General features: G+C 45.5%; 1 protein-coding gene across 2 annotated transcripts; it reads right to left on the reverse strand.

The window, feature by feature from the left end:
* Nucleotides 1-8,212: 8,212 nt before the first annotated feature.
* On the reverse strand, nt 8,213-18,280 carry tcte1 (t-complex-associated-testis-expressed 1). Of its 2 annotated transcripts, none has more exons than XM_039738806.1 (5): nt 18,143-18,280; nt 12,869-13,128; nt 11,023-11,591; nt 9,393-9,842; nt 8,213-8,752 (listed from the first exon to the last, which is right to left on the reverse strand). In XM_039738806.1, exons 2-5 carry the CDS (start codon nt 13,065-13,067, stop codon nt 8,600-8,602), a joined length of 1,371 nt encoding a protein of 456 aa, XP_039594740.1. In that variant the 5' UTR covers nt 13,068-13,128; nt 18,143-18,280; the 3' UTR covers nt 8,213-8,599. The 2 variants fall into 2 exon arrangements, with proteins under 2 accessions (XP_039594740.1, XP_039594739.1); XM_039738805.1 differs by lacking the exon at nt 18,143-18,280 and adding an exon at nt 16,763-17,004.
* Nucleotides 18,281-18,550: the final 270 nt, after the last annotated feature.

An 18,550-nucleotide genomic window follows, 5' to 3' on the forward strand; every position in this document is an offset into this window, starting at 1 on the left:
CACCACACGAGTTCAGATGGAATGGACCAGTGTGAGGTTTTTAATGGTGGCTGGAGTGCCAATTCTGCCACCAACCCCCAAGTTTTTCTCTGCAGGTTGGAGGGCCTACATGCAGAATAACGTCATACCCAGGACAGAGCAATTGCAGGTTAAGGGCCTTTAACGGGATTTGAACCAGCAACCGTCCGATTGCCAGTGCAGATCCCTAGCCTCAGAGCCACCACTCCATGCCAGGACCTCTGAAATAAGCCAAGTCCAGTGCCATTGCATCCTTGGGAGTGGCCTGCCAGTCCATGTTAACATGTTCATTTAAACTTTGCAAGACCCATAGAGGGTGTTATGCTTCACACAGTGCTTTTATGACGTAACCCACTCCAACGACAGAGGCGTCTCGACTGTCTTAACTTGTTGTAGCTAACTCTCTCTATAATAATAATAATAATAATAATAATAATAATAATAAAGTGGCAGACATAATGAACCCCTAGGGTGTAGAGGTCGTCCATGTTCACTCCTGTGAGTGACCCATATTTCCAAAAGTGTGTACTCTGTTTCATTTTGATGTTCTTGTTCTTAAATAGCCATATAATGTTTGTATCTTGATGTATCTGTTATAACATTAAGGGAGGAGAAATATGTAGTGTGACCACAAGGCGGCGCCACTGAGCCCCAAACCCCAGACACACTCAGGCCAGATACTGTTCCAAGTTCAAATAAATTTCTTTTATTACTCCTATACCTTCTTCCATTGTGCAAAGTCCAGACACCCCAATCACAATTAATAAGCACCCTTCTTTTTCTGCTCCTCCAAGAGAGTGTTGTCACCTGCTTTCCAACTCTGGCTCACCAGTGAAGACAAGGTGGATTTCTTTTAAAGTGGACCCAGGAGTCCCTCTGATGACACAACACTTCAGGTCCATTGGAAGCCCCCCAAAGTTGCAGTATTGCTCTCCTACACTTTCACCCTGTGGCACCCAAGTATTCTAAGAGGGCTGACCACTCAGACTATAACTCTAGCCATGCCCAGCAGGTGTGCAAATGGGAGCTCTGCCAGGTGAATGCTGCCACTCAGCGTATCGGGGGAATACATAACCCTGGCAAGCAGACCCTTCCGATTGGAAAAGGTACCAACATCCAACCATGCTAGAATATATCCATTGGAGAGCTAAAAGGAAGTAGGCTGCGATACACACACGGTGTGAATGTGGACTCAGCAACGACCCCAGTAAAGAACCTGTCCAAGTTTATTACTTTCACCCGCCTGCGTGTCTCTTCTCTTTGCCGGTCGGTGTTTTCTGCTTTCGGATAAAACAAAAATCATCACTTGAAAGACGGGAGACAAAAGGCAATCGGACTGAACGGCAGTTTCGCCTTGGATTTAAAATCGCCTGCCAGGACGCTCGGGTATAAAAGTGAAAAGACAGAGAGTGCCGACGAGTGCTTACCGGCCCAGATGCGACACCCACCGCCATGCCAGTCTGGTCGCCCGAGCCGCCCACTTGAAGCCAGCGGGGCCACAAACGGCGAATCCCGCTGAAAAGCACACGGCGCCCTGATTTCGTTTTTATCAGATTGCTGCCGATTTTATCCTTACGGTTGTCTCGTGCCTCCTCATTAAGTCCGAGGTTCACTTATTTCTCTCCATTTTTGACATTTTGCAGTCAAGTTCTCCACCCAGTGGTCAGCGGGGAAATCGGCGACGGCTGCTGATGGCGTCAACTCGACTTAATCAGTGAAATATCATAAATGGAAAAGGGCAAAGAGACGGCAGCGCGAGGTGCGGGAGGGAGCCCCGGCTGTGTGCGGTTTCTCCTGATCCAGCGGTCAGAGACTTGGGTTCAACGTGACGTGCACACGTCCTAACCAGATCGCCATCGTTCTCCCTGTCGCCCTCCCTTTAGCGCCTTAGGAAGTCCTGGCATACCTTAATCACTGACTGTAGGGGGCCAAAGGCTATCCTGGTTCACCAAGTCTATATCATGGCGCACTCGCTCTTACTTGGTGAGTTTACAGCCCCCTAGAACAGTGACACACGTCACATGCCTGCAGAAGAGCCCACACTGACATGAGGAAAGCAAGTAGTGGACGGGCTGGGAATGGAATCCAGGCTCCCAAGGGGCAGCAGTGCCAACCACTGTGCTGCCCATATTAAATCCTACTGAGACAGAAGTGTTACTGAAATGCCAGGCATCCTGCCTGGTTTGGTTCGTCCAGCCTCATGCTCTCTATGACCAGATAAGTCAAATAATAGGGTCACATAACTGGTGGGTTGACAAAAGTTGTTAGCACATGGAGACTTCAAAGTGCTGGGTGGACATCTTTTGTTGATTTTCATCCCATCAGTTATTTCTAAAAATCTCTCCATATGCAAACAGCCCCTTCAGTTGATTAGTAGGGGCTTTGTGTGTTTGTTTTAGCAAAATGTGACTTCTGATTGTGTGAGCCCCCTGCTGTCTACTTCACACCTGGCACCACAGCCAGAGACCCATATGGGTGGTGCATCTCCTGCCTCTTGGCCTTCAGCCCCAGCGTGGTCACCATCTGTGTGGAGTTTCTGTGTTCTCCTTGAGTCCTGACACCAAGACTGACTGAGTGAGTGATTGAGCCTTGCAATGGACTGGCACCCCTGCCCAGGAGAAGTCAAAGCCGGATACAGCCATGTCAGTAATGCCAGGTCTATTCAGACTTCGTAGTAAAGCTGCAGGACCCCTGGTCGGTCCTTTTCATTGCAATGTTTCCCATTGGCAGTTTGCAGTGTCCATTCCTGATTTAAACCGACCTAATGTACATTGGGCAGACTGAGCTGGAACCAATATGGCCAGCTTCTTCAGGAACAGGCTGGCAAGCCTGTCACTGGGCAGACTGTAATCAGACATTAGTACCACATCTGCCCTCTCAGCCGCTGAGTGTGCGCACTTAAAACTTAAAATGGTGAAGTCGTGCAGCAGAGCCGAGCCTCCTGTCTTGGCTCAACATCTCACCGGAGCTGCTCTCAAGACTTTAATGGACCACTCGAGGGCCAAGAGTGGGCACTGCACCTAAAGTGTTATCAAGAAGGCATAAAGAAGAAAAGAGTCCACTTCTTATGATGACAATTATTGGTAGACAGGCTAAGAAAGTCCACCTACTCAAAAGAACAAGGCAGGGCACAAACAGTCCCACTGCTTCTGCTTTCCAACCATTGAACCTCTAAGTGCTCACCCACTTGCCCACCTTTTATGTTTCACCTTGGCACGCTCAACTCTCCTTCTATCTTGGGTTTTCCTTTTCTCTTGTTGCTTCTTGGACCCTTTTTGCCAGGATCCTTTCTGACCAAGCCCTGGAGTCACCTCTGGAGTCAGCTGACCAAAGCCAGCAAGTTGACATGGAATACACACATTTAAAGACAGGTGGCACTGGGTATGGAGGGCATTCAGCTCTACCTTTGTAGTTTTAATGTAAATGCGGAGGGAGAAGTGTCATGGCTGAAGTGAAGTGAATTACTATGCTGGGTACGGGCTGTTACTTGAAGATGAGAACACGGGATACGTGGAGATTTGTTCAGTGCAGCAGATGTTTTCCTTCACACAGCAAGCCACAGTCACGTGAAGTAAGTGGCCAAGCAGAGCAGTGGACAGTAGGACTTTGGGATCCTTTAAAACTTGAATTGATGTCATTTTGTATGAATTTGGTGAGTATACTGTAATTGTTGAGCTAGTGGGGCTGGATGGAATGTTCTTGTCCCAATTGTTGTAATGTTCTAATATGCTGCTAATCACAGTTCTGTTGGGGTCTCGTTGAACAGACGTCAGAGTAGCCACTTGGCAGAGGCAGGGGGCCCAAAGGTGTCCTGTTTAATTCTGCAGCCCCTCCCATCACATGACTTCCACCACTTTAATGGTGATGGGTGGGGCTTGGTGGGCTAAGGGAGGAGCCTCAGCAAGGTCGTGACATTGGTAGAGTGGAATCTGGAAAAAACAAAGTGATGTGGTGCCAAGCAGCCTGTGCCCTTCTTGGGCAGAAATGGTGGCAAACGCCCTGCGCATGTCACCTGCAAGTCAGAACAGGACATCCTGCTCATCTCATCAATGACTTGTAAGGTCATTGAGTTCATTCAGTGAAACTTTAGGAATGGTTCTTGGAAGTGGGCAGCAGATCTCAGCGAATGCAGTGTCCATCACATTGTCCACCACATGGTCCAGATTTCAGTCCAGATGAGGATCAAAACAGAGCTCCACTCATAGTTTGAAACAATATTTGGGACAAAGTGGAAGTGAGGGCCACCGTTTACACCCTGGTAAACTGAGGATGTCTTGAGGGCCAACAGGGGACCACTCGGCATATGCTTGTCAGATTCCCATTTGAACCATTGGTGCTTGTTGACTTCTTTATTAGAACTGTAGAATGCCAAGGCCTAAATGTCAGGCCTAAACCAGTCCAGCCAACTGACGACACAACCTGATTTAGTCTGTTGTGAGGCTTCTTTATGACTGCAGCATTATAATGGCTCTGAGTTTTGCCATCCTGGTATGTATTCTGAGTTGTTGGACGCCATTTGCATTTGTTTTGGGGATTAAAAAAAAAATGATCCTCAGCCTGACAACACCATTTTGTGTTCTGTTTTTAGGTGGTCTCTGCCATGCTGTGACTGCTTATCTTCTGACATAAAACATCATCAGAACTTGCATTACCCGTGCCATGGTGCCATACAGGGTTGTTTTGGACTGCAGGAAAGTCACACTATTATTTAACATAAGAAGCGCACCGCCAAGTAAAGCAGAAGAACAACTACCACTGCTGGTCAGCTGTATGCATCTATAATATTAATCAGCTAATGTTGGACCCTGGTGGGCAGGAGTGGGCACAGTTAACACAAAGCCATTCAGAAGCTGAAATGGACCTTTCTTGAATGGATGACCAGCTTTCACGTCACAGCTATAGAGCTTCAACACATCAGCTTTGGTAGGGAGGAGGACTTCTAGCCATGTCAGCTTTTCAAAATAAATTGGACACAACGAAAAACGCGTTACGCCTCCATGAACTGATGGTGGGCCACCGTCAGCGTTTTGCCAATCATGACTTACCATGTCTTGCTGTGCCGGTTGACTTTTATCTCATCCATATAATCGTTCCAATGTATATGACTTTCCTTGAACCATACGGTGCGGTTTGGTGGCACTGTGGCTGGCCGTTCTGAAACTGCCAGCCTTACGAGTGTGAGAGTGGCTCTAGTGCCATGTGTGCCCATTGCCCTACTCCTAACCCTTGCCACCTCTTATTTCCTCCTTTACTCTTCCCTTGCACCCAGCTGTGTTAGCGTCACACTCATTTAAAAAATCTGCTGTTTTGTGCCCTTTTACCTTGGCACGTGCATCTCAAAAGTGCACTTTGTGCAATGTGAAGGGTGCCACAGTGTCCAGCGTAATGCAGATGTGCAAGTATATAACGTGTGTAAAGAATGTTGGCATCATTTTGGGCATCGGGCCATGAAGATGTGTGTGTGTGTGTGTGTATGGAGTACAGAGGACTCTGTGTAGTAACACAGCCAAACAGTGGTCTGTCCTTGGTGTAGCTGATGGGGTGCATTTGGAGTTTCTGGCCCACTGCTAAGACCATTCAGAAGGTACAACAAGCCATCACCCCAGCTGTGGGCATAGTCAGTGAGGGGGGTTGGACCCCCATGATTCATATGCTTTCTCACCCTGAACCCCACGCCTGAGCCTAATGCAAACAGAATACCACTAGAGTGCCCACTTTTATGGCATGGGGTCTTGTAACAGACTGGAGCAAAAACTTCATACAGCAAGAGGCAATTCCCAGATTCATTCATAAAAAGCAGCCGATTGTGAAATAAAGTCAAAGCCACAGCGCTTCCCAAACAAGTGATAAACACTTTGGCAAACAATGTAATCGAACTGTAAAGTTCCCTCCAGTGTACTGAGGCCGGCCAGGAGAACACAAATGACAAGCGGACCCCAGAATTCACATCTGGCTTTGCCACTCATCAGAAAAGGTCAACAAGAACATGCCTAAGAATGGCCCACATGCTCAGATATTGAGACGGGGCGAAACCTGCCAACCTAAAGAAGAACAACTAGCAGACGTCATGATGGTCAAATTAATATTCCTACAATAAAGAGGATCTACTCGTAGTGAAATTAATACCGAGTTCAAAAGCTGGTGCCTTCATTTTTCGTGTCCTTTGTTTTATCCTTTTAATTCACTTTGTTCTTCGTCATTCATCTGTTCACCGTGGCCTTCACATGGCATCAGCTGCGTTTGCACAGTGGCAGGACACCATGCAGACTCCATGACAAAGTGAACCCTGCACAGTGAAGCCATGCCACGCTACTCCACCTCTGATAGAAGAGGGCAGAGATGGAAAGGCAACCCCATCTGAGTCCTTAAACTAGACTTTGTACAAATAAACACAACAAGGTCCTTGAGTCTTTAGACGTGAACCCAACAGCCACTTTTACAGTACATTGCCACATTTGTTCCAAAGTCATTGGCAGCTGGCTTATGAAAACGAGAGCCTAAAACATCAGCCAAGTTCAAACTTAAGTAATCCTTTCCAAAGTGCACCAGGACGAGAGAAAAATGAGATGATGTGGCCGCCTCGGATTCCCCAAAAGGAAAGCGCCCGCAGGTAAGAGTGGACTGCGTTTTCACCTTCACATCTGAACCCGGCTTTTCCCCTGAAGATCAAACTCAGGAGCGAGAAAATAGGAGTCAGTCGGAGTGCAGCGGTGCGTGGCTCACTCAGCTGATTAAAAGAGGAGCGCGAGGCGATGTTTCAGCCCCTAGAAATATCACAAGATAGACAAGTGAGGGAGGCTAATCCATCTGATAAAATTAAGAGGTGCACGACTGGATGTAGCTGTTTGAAATGATGAACGAGGTTGAAATAGCTACACAAGCTAACATCCACTGGGATAATTACTGTAGACTCTCAGGCTAAAATCTGTCGTGAGGCAACCAGGAGGCTTTGATGGCTCAATTTCAGTGGCTCTGCTGATGAAATACATAGTAAAAGCTATTAAACTTGAAATTGTTCTAGGGGGCCGCTTGGAGACAAGTCTGCTGACCCAATCAGACACCGCTTAATAAGGTGCCGGCTATTAGGCTCCTCATGGGTGCCACTGTCTTTCACAACTTTTAACCATTTGCTTCCTTTGCAAATGTCCCTTCAGCACAAACACTGAATTTCTCAAGTTGACTCCTCAATACGGCCGGATATGCAAGTAACATGCAGGCATTTCTTAATTTCGATTTAGATAACAATGCTTCAGAGCTGTGCCGAATGCACGGGCCACTCTGTGAAATGTCAAGACCCAAGGAGAGTAAACTTGTCTGGGATGGAAAGGGCACAAAATCCCCTTTGCCAAAATGCTGTTGCCAGCAGCTTGTGGAGGCCCCGTGTGTTTATATGTACTTCATATAAATGTCGTAAGACACTTTGCCAACAAGACAAGGCCATTCGGTCCACCGACTGCTCAGTCGGTTAGCTAACAGAGGACTTGCCCCAGTCTGCCATTTTCTTACAAACTGTCAAGGTCAACACTTCAAGTCCCTGATTCCCACAGCTCTTAGTGTGAAATGCACCTCCATCCTCCTCCACTAGGAGGCTCAGGCCGAGTCTCTATGAAGGCTCCTGCAGCCTTTTCAGCCTGGGGGAGCTCCCTTTGTCCGAGTCTACGCACAAGTAAGTTCTAAGTGCCGTGTAATCGATATCATAATAAAATGTAATATTCATCATCAGGTTTCTCAGCATACCTTGAACCCACAAACCATCCATGGAAGAGCAGCATTTTGGATTTGGCTGATTTGTTACTGGCTGCCCTTGCTTGTCTTTTTCCACACAATGTACTTGTCGACTGATAGCAAAGTTAACGGTTCTACAAGCTCCCTTTGCCCACCATTCTTTGGTGGTCTCTGATGGTTTCTTGAAATTCCACATTCTCAACCAATGGACTTGTTTTTTCAAGTTCTCTGTCCTACTAGAAATTTTTATAAAGTGGGAAGTTTAAAGGGCATTAAAATTGAAGAGAAGAATTTCACAATAGCATAAATCATGTCTCTTCTCCAGTAAAATATTGTGAAATAATCAAGATGTTTGGCTCACCATGCCATTGCTTTTCATTTATTGCCACAGCATGGAGTTGTAGTTTCTTAGATTAGCATGCAAATCAAATATTCTACAAAAACTAGTCTTTTGTCATTAAATCTTTATTGACACACAAAAAGTGGTGAATTGTCACCAAACAACAAAGCAAACTCCCCCTGACTGCTCCTCAGGTTGATGTTAGCTCCCCTCGTACTTCGGCTCATTCTCCTTTTAACTTTAACACCCACCATTTTTCATACAATTGAGTACACAACAATAACATGTGAGCGTCTTTATCCAATAGCCAAGTCCTTAGCTGATGTTGTCTGAGCAGCAAAGTATAAGACTCAGTCATTTTCACATTAAAGTGCACGTGGTCTCAAGCTTTGGTTTTGACACTGGACAGCTCATGGCCATCGTGAAGCGACAGGCCTGAGATGCGAATCTTGAAGCGGTCCGGTCACATCAGTTCAGGATTTTGCTGCTGTTGATGAACATTACTTCACAAACTCTTCACAATGGAGTCCTGTGTGCCGTCTCCTTGTTCCTCTGGAGTATCTGACTGATGAAGTATTCGCTCTCCTGGCCAACTTCTGTCAAACGCAGATCAAACTCGACTAGTGAGCTGTTGTGGGCCATGCCTTCCTGAAGCTGTTTCCCACCATCCTTAAAGGAAAAGAAGAAATAAGCGTGACCACTCTTTTAGACGTCAAGAGCCAAACCTGAACTGAGTCACTGTCCACAGCAGAGCTCGCTCCAGGTGACACCCACCCTCACTCACATGGGCCCAAATTAAAAATGTCCATTAATGCAACAGGTACAGAAAGGAGGAAAAACAGAGCGCCCTTGAATAAAAGGCGGCCTGAAAAGTAACTGGGCCAGGAACTTAAGTCAGGACTCTGGAGTAGTGAGGCCGCAGCGCTAAACACTGCACCACCATCAGTATTCAGTGTACTTGGGCCTAGTGCTGCTGCCTCACAACTTTAGGAACCTGGATTTGACCTTCAAGAGAGCCATGAGCAGTCTGCATGTGTTCCCTGGGTCCACATGCGTCCTGCGTGAGGTCTCATGACCTGCCCCAAACATGTCTCTGTCATCTCACTGGCGCTGCCACAGGTCTTGCTTGGTGGCAGTCATTGCTAACAGCATAATGAATGAAGGCCTTGTAAATAAAAGATAAGCAGCGGTGAGGCCTGCCTCCACCCTACTTGATGTAATGCATACGATTTTTAAAATTAAAACCATCTTCAACATTTTACACATATGGAGATGAGAAAAGGTGTTAAGGCCTTCAGCAATTACTCACGAGTCCTAGTCGGTTGCAGGAAAGGTTGATGCTCTTTAAGGTTTTATTCTGCATAAGAACTCTAGACAAGAAGTTGGCGGTGGGCTCAGTCAGCTCATTACTTCCAAGGTGCAGATTTATAAGGGTCGAATTTTTTAGAAGAGCGTTAGCGACACACTGTCCACCTTCATCTCCAATGCGGTTCAGTCGAAGGTTCAACGTTGTTAGATTTTCATTCCTGGAGAGGGCATATGCAATGGCTTGAGCCCCATGCCCTTTAATTTTGTTATCATACAAACTGAGGACCTCTAGCTTGCTGCTGTTCAGCAGTTTTCCTATTGCTCGTGCCCCTCGCTCACCAATGATGTTGTGGGAAAAATCAAGCTCTCTTAATGAAGGATGCTCCAAGAAGCTGCTGCACAGCGTCTGCACATTTTCATCATTTACTTTGCTCTGATGTAACCTGAAGACCTGCGATAATAAAAGATGACACTTAGTGACACATCCACATGCACCCTTGTACAATTCATATGACATACAAACATAGCCGTTTCCTCTGCTGCCAATGGTGTTGGGTGGGCTGCAGGGTTGGTAAGTGTCACACCAGAAATCTTGACTCTGCTTTCAGCAAAGCCAAGTTTCTTGTAGGGACCCCAAAAGCAAGTTGGTTGACATTTGGCCTGCCACATTTTCAGCGTAAGCAAACTGCATTGAGGGTTTTTGGACATTTACGTCAGAATTTGATAGCCTTACACTTCATCAACATCCTCCTAAGATGACACCTGGCACAGAACTCCACAAAGAATGAAAGCAAATCGCACATTACAGTAAGTGCACTTAAGTGGGAGATATTGGAATTAGGGTTGATAAATATTTCAATGAACACCCATGTTGTGAAAACATTTTTAAATACAGTAGCCAACAGGCTAATACTGCTCTGCCAGCGGTGGTGGCATCTGAACGGAGGCACCTGGGTAAAGAAAGGCACTGAGCTCTCAACTGCCCTCCAGTGGCTCAGATGAACAGCACACCTACTGGACACACCTGGAGCACTCAAACTGGTAGTAAGAACAACTAGCTTCTCATGCGTCACAGAGAGGTCGGGGACATGGAGCCTGAATGGACATGTTCAAGGCCTCAGTAGTGGGTCCATCGGGAATGAGCTGTGAACAAAAGGCAGCTGGTCGCTTGCCATGAAGGTTGAACCACTGACCTGCTGGTCAAATTGAAGAAAGAGCTCATTTGTGTGCAATGTTAGCCTATGTTAGACCCTTCACACGATACTTCACCTGTCAAGTCAAGTATTGAGTATATTCTAGTGTACCCATAAAGTCCACCAATACATACAGTACATGTAATGTCTTAATGGCTGTCTGTGCAAGATGATGAAGAATTCACCAACAAAACCATACTTGGGTCATGGGTGGGGCAGAGTCCACAAAGCTGGACCCAACACTGACAGAGGTGCCAGTCATTAGCAGGCCCCATTCACACACACACCCCACTCTGAAACTCCCAAGAAGCCAAACTGGAGTTAACTGATGTGAAGTAAGCCCCCTCCTTATTAAAGAGGGCATTTATTCAGATTGGCACGTGAGAGTGGTGATGCCATTTAAAGGAGCACGCACTGATTGTGTCATACGACCCTTACCTTTAAATGTTTGCAGGACTTCAGCGCTTTGGCTAAGGATTGACAGTCCTGTTCAGTGAACTCAAAAAGACTCCACTCGAAGTTCATGCGACATCCCCTGACACCATACACCAAGTGCAGCTCTTCAAGTTCGGTCATCTTGTCTAACAACATCCCAAAGTCAAAATGGCTGACTGAGAGCTCCTCAGAGGCTCCATCACCCACTGCTAATAGAGTATCTTCCTTCTGTCTGTTTTCCGAACTCTTGACAGGAGGCAGCAGCTGAGACACACTGATTTTCTTCACATAATTCTTGTAGAAAGGAACTTTGTCCAGGATTACATTGGGGTCTGTTGTGTTCGGAATAAAAAGCTCAATGGCACTTTCCAAGTGGCATTCAAGGAACATTCTTCTCCAGCTGTTTCCATAGTAAGAAACGTCTCGCCTCCCCCAGCGCTCCACTGAACACCTCCTCCAGTAGCCTTCATCGCTGATGAGGTTAGCTGTCACACTTATTGGGAGCTTGGTGGAAAGCTTTTCGAGCACTTTCACTTTATCAGCGGGCGGCAGCTCATCAAGAATAGGATTTTCTAGAATTAAAAGTTGTAGTTAAATACGATGATGAAGGCAAAATCTAATAACAAAGATGAGTCCTCACCCCACCTCACATGTGGTGGACCCCATGACGCATGGCAGGAATTGTTTCTTTTCAAATTCAAATGTTACTTGGATTGGAGCCTCAAAGTCCCAGTGGTCAAAGTCTCACTGGAGTTTGTGGACAACATCACAGCCCAACAGATTTCAGATTCATTAGACTCATCACAGTTCAGGCCTGATGTCAAATGTGTTTCGATAAAATGTAATAAAGCCAACATACACACCGCGCAGAAAAGGGTGCTAATGCCCCTGCCATGACAGTGTGGCCGTAAACAAGACCAGCCCCTTTGAATTTGCCAATGATGCCACCATTTTAGGCTTGATCATTCACAATGACAAGACCACTTAGAGGCAGACATTTGTCTTTGGACACAGAATTGCCAAGATGACAATCTGACCATTTGTGTCCAAGGTGCTGATCAGAGGCTTGAGGACAGGGTCAGCAGTTTTAATGTCTTCTAGTTGCCATTGCTGATGACCCTGGCTAGACACAAACTGAGCTAGACCTACCAGTGTCCTTACTTCCTCAGATGTCTGATCTTGGATGCCTCCATTCCTTTTCTGTGGAGTCCATCCCCATTACATCTTAGAGAAGCACCTGCTAAACCCTGAGCTGCAAGGCCACTACTGAGGTGAGCAAAGATGGCAGAACAATGCCAGAATATTGGAGGATCTATCAGATCGATGTGTTGTCCCAGGTCAGTGGATGGCAGCACATCTCCGGGGATGCTCCACTTTGGAATTTGGCAAGTGCAGCGTGAACAGTCAGCTCTGTCAGAGATCTCTGAAGTTGCTAGGGGTACCTCCTAGAAAGCCCCAGCTGACCTGGATGTGCTTTGGGGGTATAATACTGATGTGCCAGGGGAGTAGTGTCTTTTGTTGGGCTGGGAAGTCTGGCAGAGAAGAAGTGGTGAGAGCTAACCAGCAGCAGGGGAGAGGCAAACCGTCCCATGCAGAATAAACATGGTGGCACTGAGGGCAGTAAAGGCCCTTCCATGCCCAAGTGTGGGGCTGTCCAGCTGCATTGTGGGTGTGCATGGCTGCCCAAATTCTGTCTTTATTCTGTTGTGTTAAGGCTGGATGGGCAGATAAACTGTCGCTATCTACAAGTGCCAGTAACTTCATTCTTCTTTCGGCATTCTGAAGAGACCCATTTAATTTGTTAATGAAGATAGAGTTTAGAAAACACCAAAATAAAAGTGGAACTTACTTTCAAAGTTATCGATTATATGTTGCAAACAGATGATTCTCAGATAGGGCACAATAGCCAGTGACCAATCGGGATCTTCTGCGATAATCCTTCTCATTTTCCTTTTGTCTGCGTCCGCCGTAGCTCTACTCATTGAAAAGCTTGTGTGTTGGTCACTGGCGGACAAATCCTCTAACACGCTGTCCCCGAACTCGGCCATTTCACAGGTAATCGTGACACTCAGCAGTAAAGTCTGGGCGGCCCTGCGCTCAGGTGAAGTCCTACAATGACAAAGAACAGCATCAGTTGAAGCGTGCAGGTCCTTCCACGGTAAATTAAAAAGTCACACAGACTTACTGAATGACGATGAGCAAATTCCATCATTTTATTGACAACACAATGTCACTTGAGATGTAATGGAAGAGCGCGAGGAGGACTGTAGCCTTCACAGCATGTGAGCACCATCCAGCCTCTGACCGGCAGACCACCACTTGTATGATTAGTTATGCTTGATAAAATGTTGTGCCTATTCCTGCACGATTCCTTGTTATCTAAATGTCTATTTAGGGGTTTTGAAACTGTGCCCACCCAAATCAATTATTAACAAAGAATTTTAGTTAGTCTAATTTCCGATACAAAAGTTTCAATTCACCATTTTTGTTGAAGACTCGATAATCACAAACTAAACTGAAGCAGAAGCCAATTTCAGGTCATCCTCACCATGGGATTCTTGTTGAGAAGTTACCAGTAAGAAGGGAGGCGACGTGCCGAAGGAGAAAGAGGAAGACGTAAAATAAAGGGAAGCAGTAGATGTGTGGCCAGCGTTAAACACGTAACGTCACGTAAACTGGGGTGGGCAGCAAGACGGCATATCAATACATCCATATTGAGCCGTGGGTGGCATAAACAACTCTTGAGGTGTCACTTCAAGAAGCCATTGTTAAGAACAAGCCAGAGCTCCCGGTAAAGATGGGCAGTCAACATGGGAGAACTGTGGGACACCGTCTTCACCTAACATAAGAAATCGACAAAAGCTCTTGACTGGTTGTGCAGGGCCCACAACATGATTTATTATTATAACATTAGAAAAACCTTAATGTGGCAGCACACATGAGGCTACAAGAAGTTGGAGTTCAAGGTGTCCTCTAAAAAGCTGGCTAAAAAGACAGAGCAATGGAGGACAATCAAAATGCAGCTTAACGAGCTGGTTAAGCTTGAGATGACACAGATTTGGAGAAGAGCAGAAACCCTGGAGCCAGCAATATCATTAAGGTGGACCAGGACAGAAGTCACATTTAGGTGTCTTAAAGAAATGCAAAGCAGGACATGTAGGAAGTAAAAACGGGAAATACACCTCATGAGAAGGACCTGGGCGTTCATCTACATCCAGCCTGTGTGCATGAAGAAGGCTATTAAGATGTTAGGGTATACAGCACCTCGGCGTGTGGAGAACAAGTCAATGGAGCTTACGCTTAAGCTACGTAATGCACTGGTCTACTGTGTCAAGTTTGGGTCTCCATGTTACAAGCAAGACAAAGCAGCGCTAGAGGGAGTCCAGAGGAGAGGAACCGGGCTGATTAGAAGACTGCGGGGTCTGAGCGATGAGGAGAGACTGAAGGAGGTGAACCTTTACACAGACATCAAGGGGCGACATGACTGAAATGATCTGAATGATGAGGCGAGGAGTGGCGTGGACTCCAGCCGTGAAATTAAGAACAAGGGGGCCTCAATTGAAAACTGGTTAAGGGCCCATTTAAAAAATAACAATAATAATAATTTACTCACACAACCAGCTCTAAGGGCCTGGAAAAGGTGAGGAGCTGAGAAGAATACTTTAGAAACCCACAAGTCTGAATCTGGCCATCTTGTAGCCACTTTAGGAGAATTGGAAATGGAAAACTGAGCAGGACTGAACAGCCCAGCATTTCTCAACCTTTACGTATTTGCGACCCGAGTTTTCATAACAGTTTTTTTCATGCCCCCCTGACAATTTTTTTGAAAGGAGCCCACTAATACCAATTTGTTCTTTTTTAATTAATGACATAGCATTTTATTATACCTACTTAACATTTATCAACATTTATCTCACTCTATATTTATTTTTCGAGTATTAGAATGTTGTTTCAATTAATTTGTTTTGGTTTCAATAGATGATATTTTTTCATATTTTTGATTCTTGTTTTCTTTTTTCACATCTTTGCGCCCCCCTTTTTGTTACTTCATGCCCCCCTTGGGGGGCCACCCCAAAGTTTGAGAGAGAGCCACTGGGATAGCCTGCTCTCATCCGAACTTTTATTGTATTTTTATGTTTAGCGTAAGGCACTATAAAAATGAATGGTTGGCTGCAGCACTGTTTTTAATTCTTTGTGCAGTGGTCTTGATAAAGCTCATGTCTGATTTTAGTTTCTTTGTATTTTGAGGGTGCTTTCTCTAAAAAGACATTGTATAAAGCTATTCCATACCACTATATAACATCATGAAAGGCACATAATAATATTAGGTTTGACTGCTCTGTTATTCATGATTACTTTTTGGTTTCTTCATCTAACCTGACAGACAGACAGACAGACAGACAGACAGACAGACAGACAGACAGACAGATAGATAGATAGATAGATAGATAGATAGATAGATAGATAGATAGATAGAAAGGCACTATATAATAGATAGATAGATAGATAGATAGATAGATAGATAGATAGATAGATAGATAGATAGATAGATAGATAGATAGAAACCTTTTTACAAAAGCTCTTTAAATAAATAAATATATAAACAGGTAGACACACAAATACATAAATAAATACATACATAAACATACTCACACTTTGGCTTGAACGTATGCTGGAATTACTATAAAGCAAAACAATTCAAAAGAAAGAAAAGCTCTGATTTGGCTGTCACAGCCCATTATGCAGACATACTGCTGTTGGTACAGAGGACCCCCAGTCATGTTTCTTGACACACTTCTGCTGTATAATCCGTTGTCTGAAAGTCCTCGGTGTTAGTGTGTCAGAGAGAGGATGTACAGCATTGTTCATAATGACAGTTTGTTTTAATTCTCTCCTTCACTACAACCTCCAGGGGCTCCAGAGTGTTGCCCTTTGAATTATCGTACGTGTCTCTCTGACATGAAGAGATCAATCTTAACTGTCATAACCTTACATAAGATTGCCCAAATAATCTGTTTCTGGGTTGTGGGGCACTGGAGCCTTACCTGACATCACTGGAGGCCAAGCAGGAAACAGCCCTGGACACGGTGGCAGGTCAATTTAGTGCTTCCAGTTCACCTAATCTACACATTTTTAGGAATATGGGAGAGCACATAGAGAACACTCCATGATTTAAACCCAGGCCCCTGGATCTGCGAAGCTGCCTGCTGTGCCATCTGCCAAATCTTCATACAGTATATTCCTTAATTAAAAGGTCCCTGCTAGATAATTTTGTGAGTGGTTAGAATGGCGCCATATACCACCATGCTTTACTGTAAAATGGCTCGATTCCTTGCACTGTGCCTTATGTTCAGTCGGGAATATGATGGCTCATGCTGTCTTAAAGTGTACACCCCGGACTCCTGGCCACAGTGTTTCTTTTGCGTGCATAATTAGCTGCGTTAGTGTTCAGCGAATGTTGGTATTGACACGGCAAACTGATTAACGTGAATTGAAGCTAAATGCGTTGTCTTTCATTAAATACAAATTCAAAAGCAACTTGACCGCTGATCGGCTTAAATTGTGCCCAGCTGTAATTCATCTGAAGTGGCACATTTGCTCTTCGCCGTCTACTCGCGTGCCCACTCAGGAAGGCCAAGCTAAGCACTGCGACACCACGCCGTGAAAACGCTGAACTGATCAGCGCAATTGTATCGCATTAAAGCGCAGATCTCAAAAAGTCCTGCATAAAAAGAGAAATTACCTGATCCAGCGTAGTAAGGAGGGTTGGCAGGTACGGATGGCCAAATGCGATCCACTCTGCAGTGGCCGCTCGCAGTCCTTCTGTTTAGTGGAGTCGCTGTCGCTATGGTTACCCCGTTGTAATAGCCGATTGGCTGCCGCTCTCTCATGTCACGTGTTGGACTGGCGTCCGAGACAGTCGAGAACGGAAAGTTAAGGCTGAACACCCGAGCACCGCAGGCGAGCGGATGAGCAGATGGAGATACTCGAACGAGCAGACGGGCAGCATAGCGCAGCCTAGCCTTTGAGGGAGGAAGGGAGGAAGGGAGGGCGGGGGGGGGCGGAGAAGAGTGCGCTGATGAGCACAGAAAACTAACGACTGATAGTCCGCTGATGTACTGCGTGAGAAAACGGTGTTGACACTTGCGACCTGACTGAGGACAACACCAACGTGTTTAAAATGTGTGTTAGAGCCATAGAAAAACAGAGAGAGTGAGAATGAGACGGCACTACCCTGTTCACTCTCCGATCTGCACACTTCATTCATGAGGGACGGGAGCCGCGCTGCACACCGCACGGTAGAAACAAACCCAGGACGGGATAGAGCGCGGCACCGCTACACGTGGGCTAATCATAGTGGTCCCCTTTAGAAGACGAATGAACGTCCATTCCAGTCCTAACCCATCATCTCAAGGCACAGGAAGAGCATCCTCTATGTCACTCTCGGCTCCAGCCTCGTGGTATGCTGTTCTTCTGGTTTCGACAAGTCAGGTCGCTACCAGGATTTGAAAAATATATTTCAGACTTATCAGTTTGTAACTTTTTGTGTAATCTGTTTTGCTTCTCCTTGTGTGTGTTTTTAACTATTTTTGTACTGCCTTTTGAGCTGTGATAGGTGCATTATAAATAAAATGTATTATTATTGGTAGAATTATTAGTATTATTATTGCTGTTATTATAAATAACATCTGGACCAGGCCGAAAACTACACGGTAACGGACTGCGAGGAAGGGCGGAGCCAAGGAAGCACTGAATATAAAATGAGCCTCGCAGCAATTGGACAGTTGGACATTGAGACAGGAGGACGAGTGTGGAGCACGTGAAGTGAAGTGAAGGGGATGAGAACTCCTATCAGACATAGGCAAGCAATGCAAAGATTCAACAAGCGACCCTACAAGACACTTTTAAACACTATTTGTGTCTTTCTTGTTATAATATGTCACTAGAATTGAAGTGTGTAAGGAGTTTAAATAAAGTTTTACTCTATGAAAAGTCTTACATAAATTAAAAATAGTGTAAAACCTTCTTCTTTATTACTAAGAGGCCCCAAATGTAATAGTTTCGCTAAAGGTGAGACTTGGCTAGAAACCAGTCATAATAGACATGAGACCGTGGGACTCACCTTCATGTGTCACCTTCTGCGGCTTTTCATGTCAGTCACTTTAGGTTGTCTTTACTGAACCAATGAGACAGACTCTTGAAGTGCACATTTTAAAAGTGAAAAGCACCCCATGGAGTAGGCAGACATTTGCAGCTAACTCCAAATCTGCAAAGTGTCATCTGCTTAAGTTATGATTGCTGAAACATTTGAGACATGTGATACCATTGGATCAGGCCCATGTCATAGTGCCCTGGCACCATGCGGTACGAGGGTGGCTATTGATTTTGGACTGGCTGCCATTACAATTCACTATCTCTCATAACTATGGCTGAACTTTGCCCCGAGTCGCATGCTGCTTTGAAGTGACTTTCCTAACCGGTTGCATTCTTGCCTGACAGTTGATTAAGGTGGAGAAGTCCTTACATTCCT

Source organism: Polypterus senegalus, chromosome 16 (assembly GCF_016835505.1).
Source record: "Polypterus senegalus isolate Bchr_013 chromosome 16, ASM1683550v1, whole genome shotgun sequence".
Classification (NCBI taxonomy): domain Eukaryota; kingdom Metazoa; phylum Chordata; class Cladistia; order Polypteriformes; family Polypteridae; genus Polypterus; species Polypterus senegalus.

What these genes read in the sequence shown, in the direction of transcription:
- tcte1 (XM_039738806.1), bottom strand. Translation starts at nt 13,067, where the DNA reads ATGGCCGAGTTCGGGGACAGCGTGTTAGAGGATTTGTCCGCCAGTGAC. An exon ending in TATAATCGATAACTTTGAAA is followed by an intron (nt 11,592 to 12,868) that starts GTAAGTTCCACT and finishes TTTTAATTCTAG; the next exon opens with AAAATCCTATTCTTGATGAG. An exon ending in CCTGCAACCGACTAGGACTC is followed by an intron (nt 8,753 to 9,392) that starts GTGAGTAATTGC and finishes TTTTCCTTTAAG; the next exon opens with GATGGTGGGAAACAGCTTCA.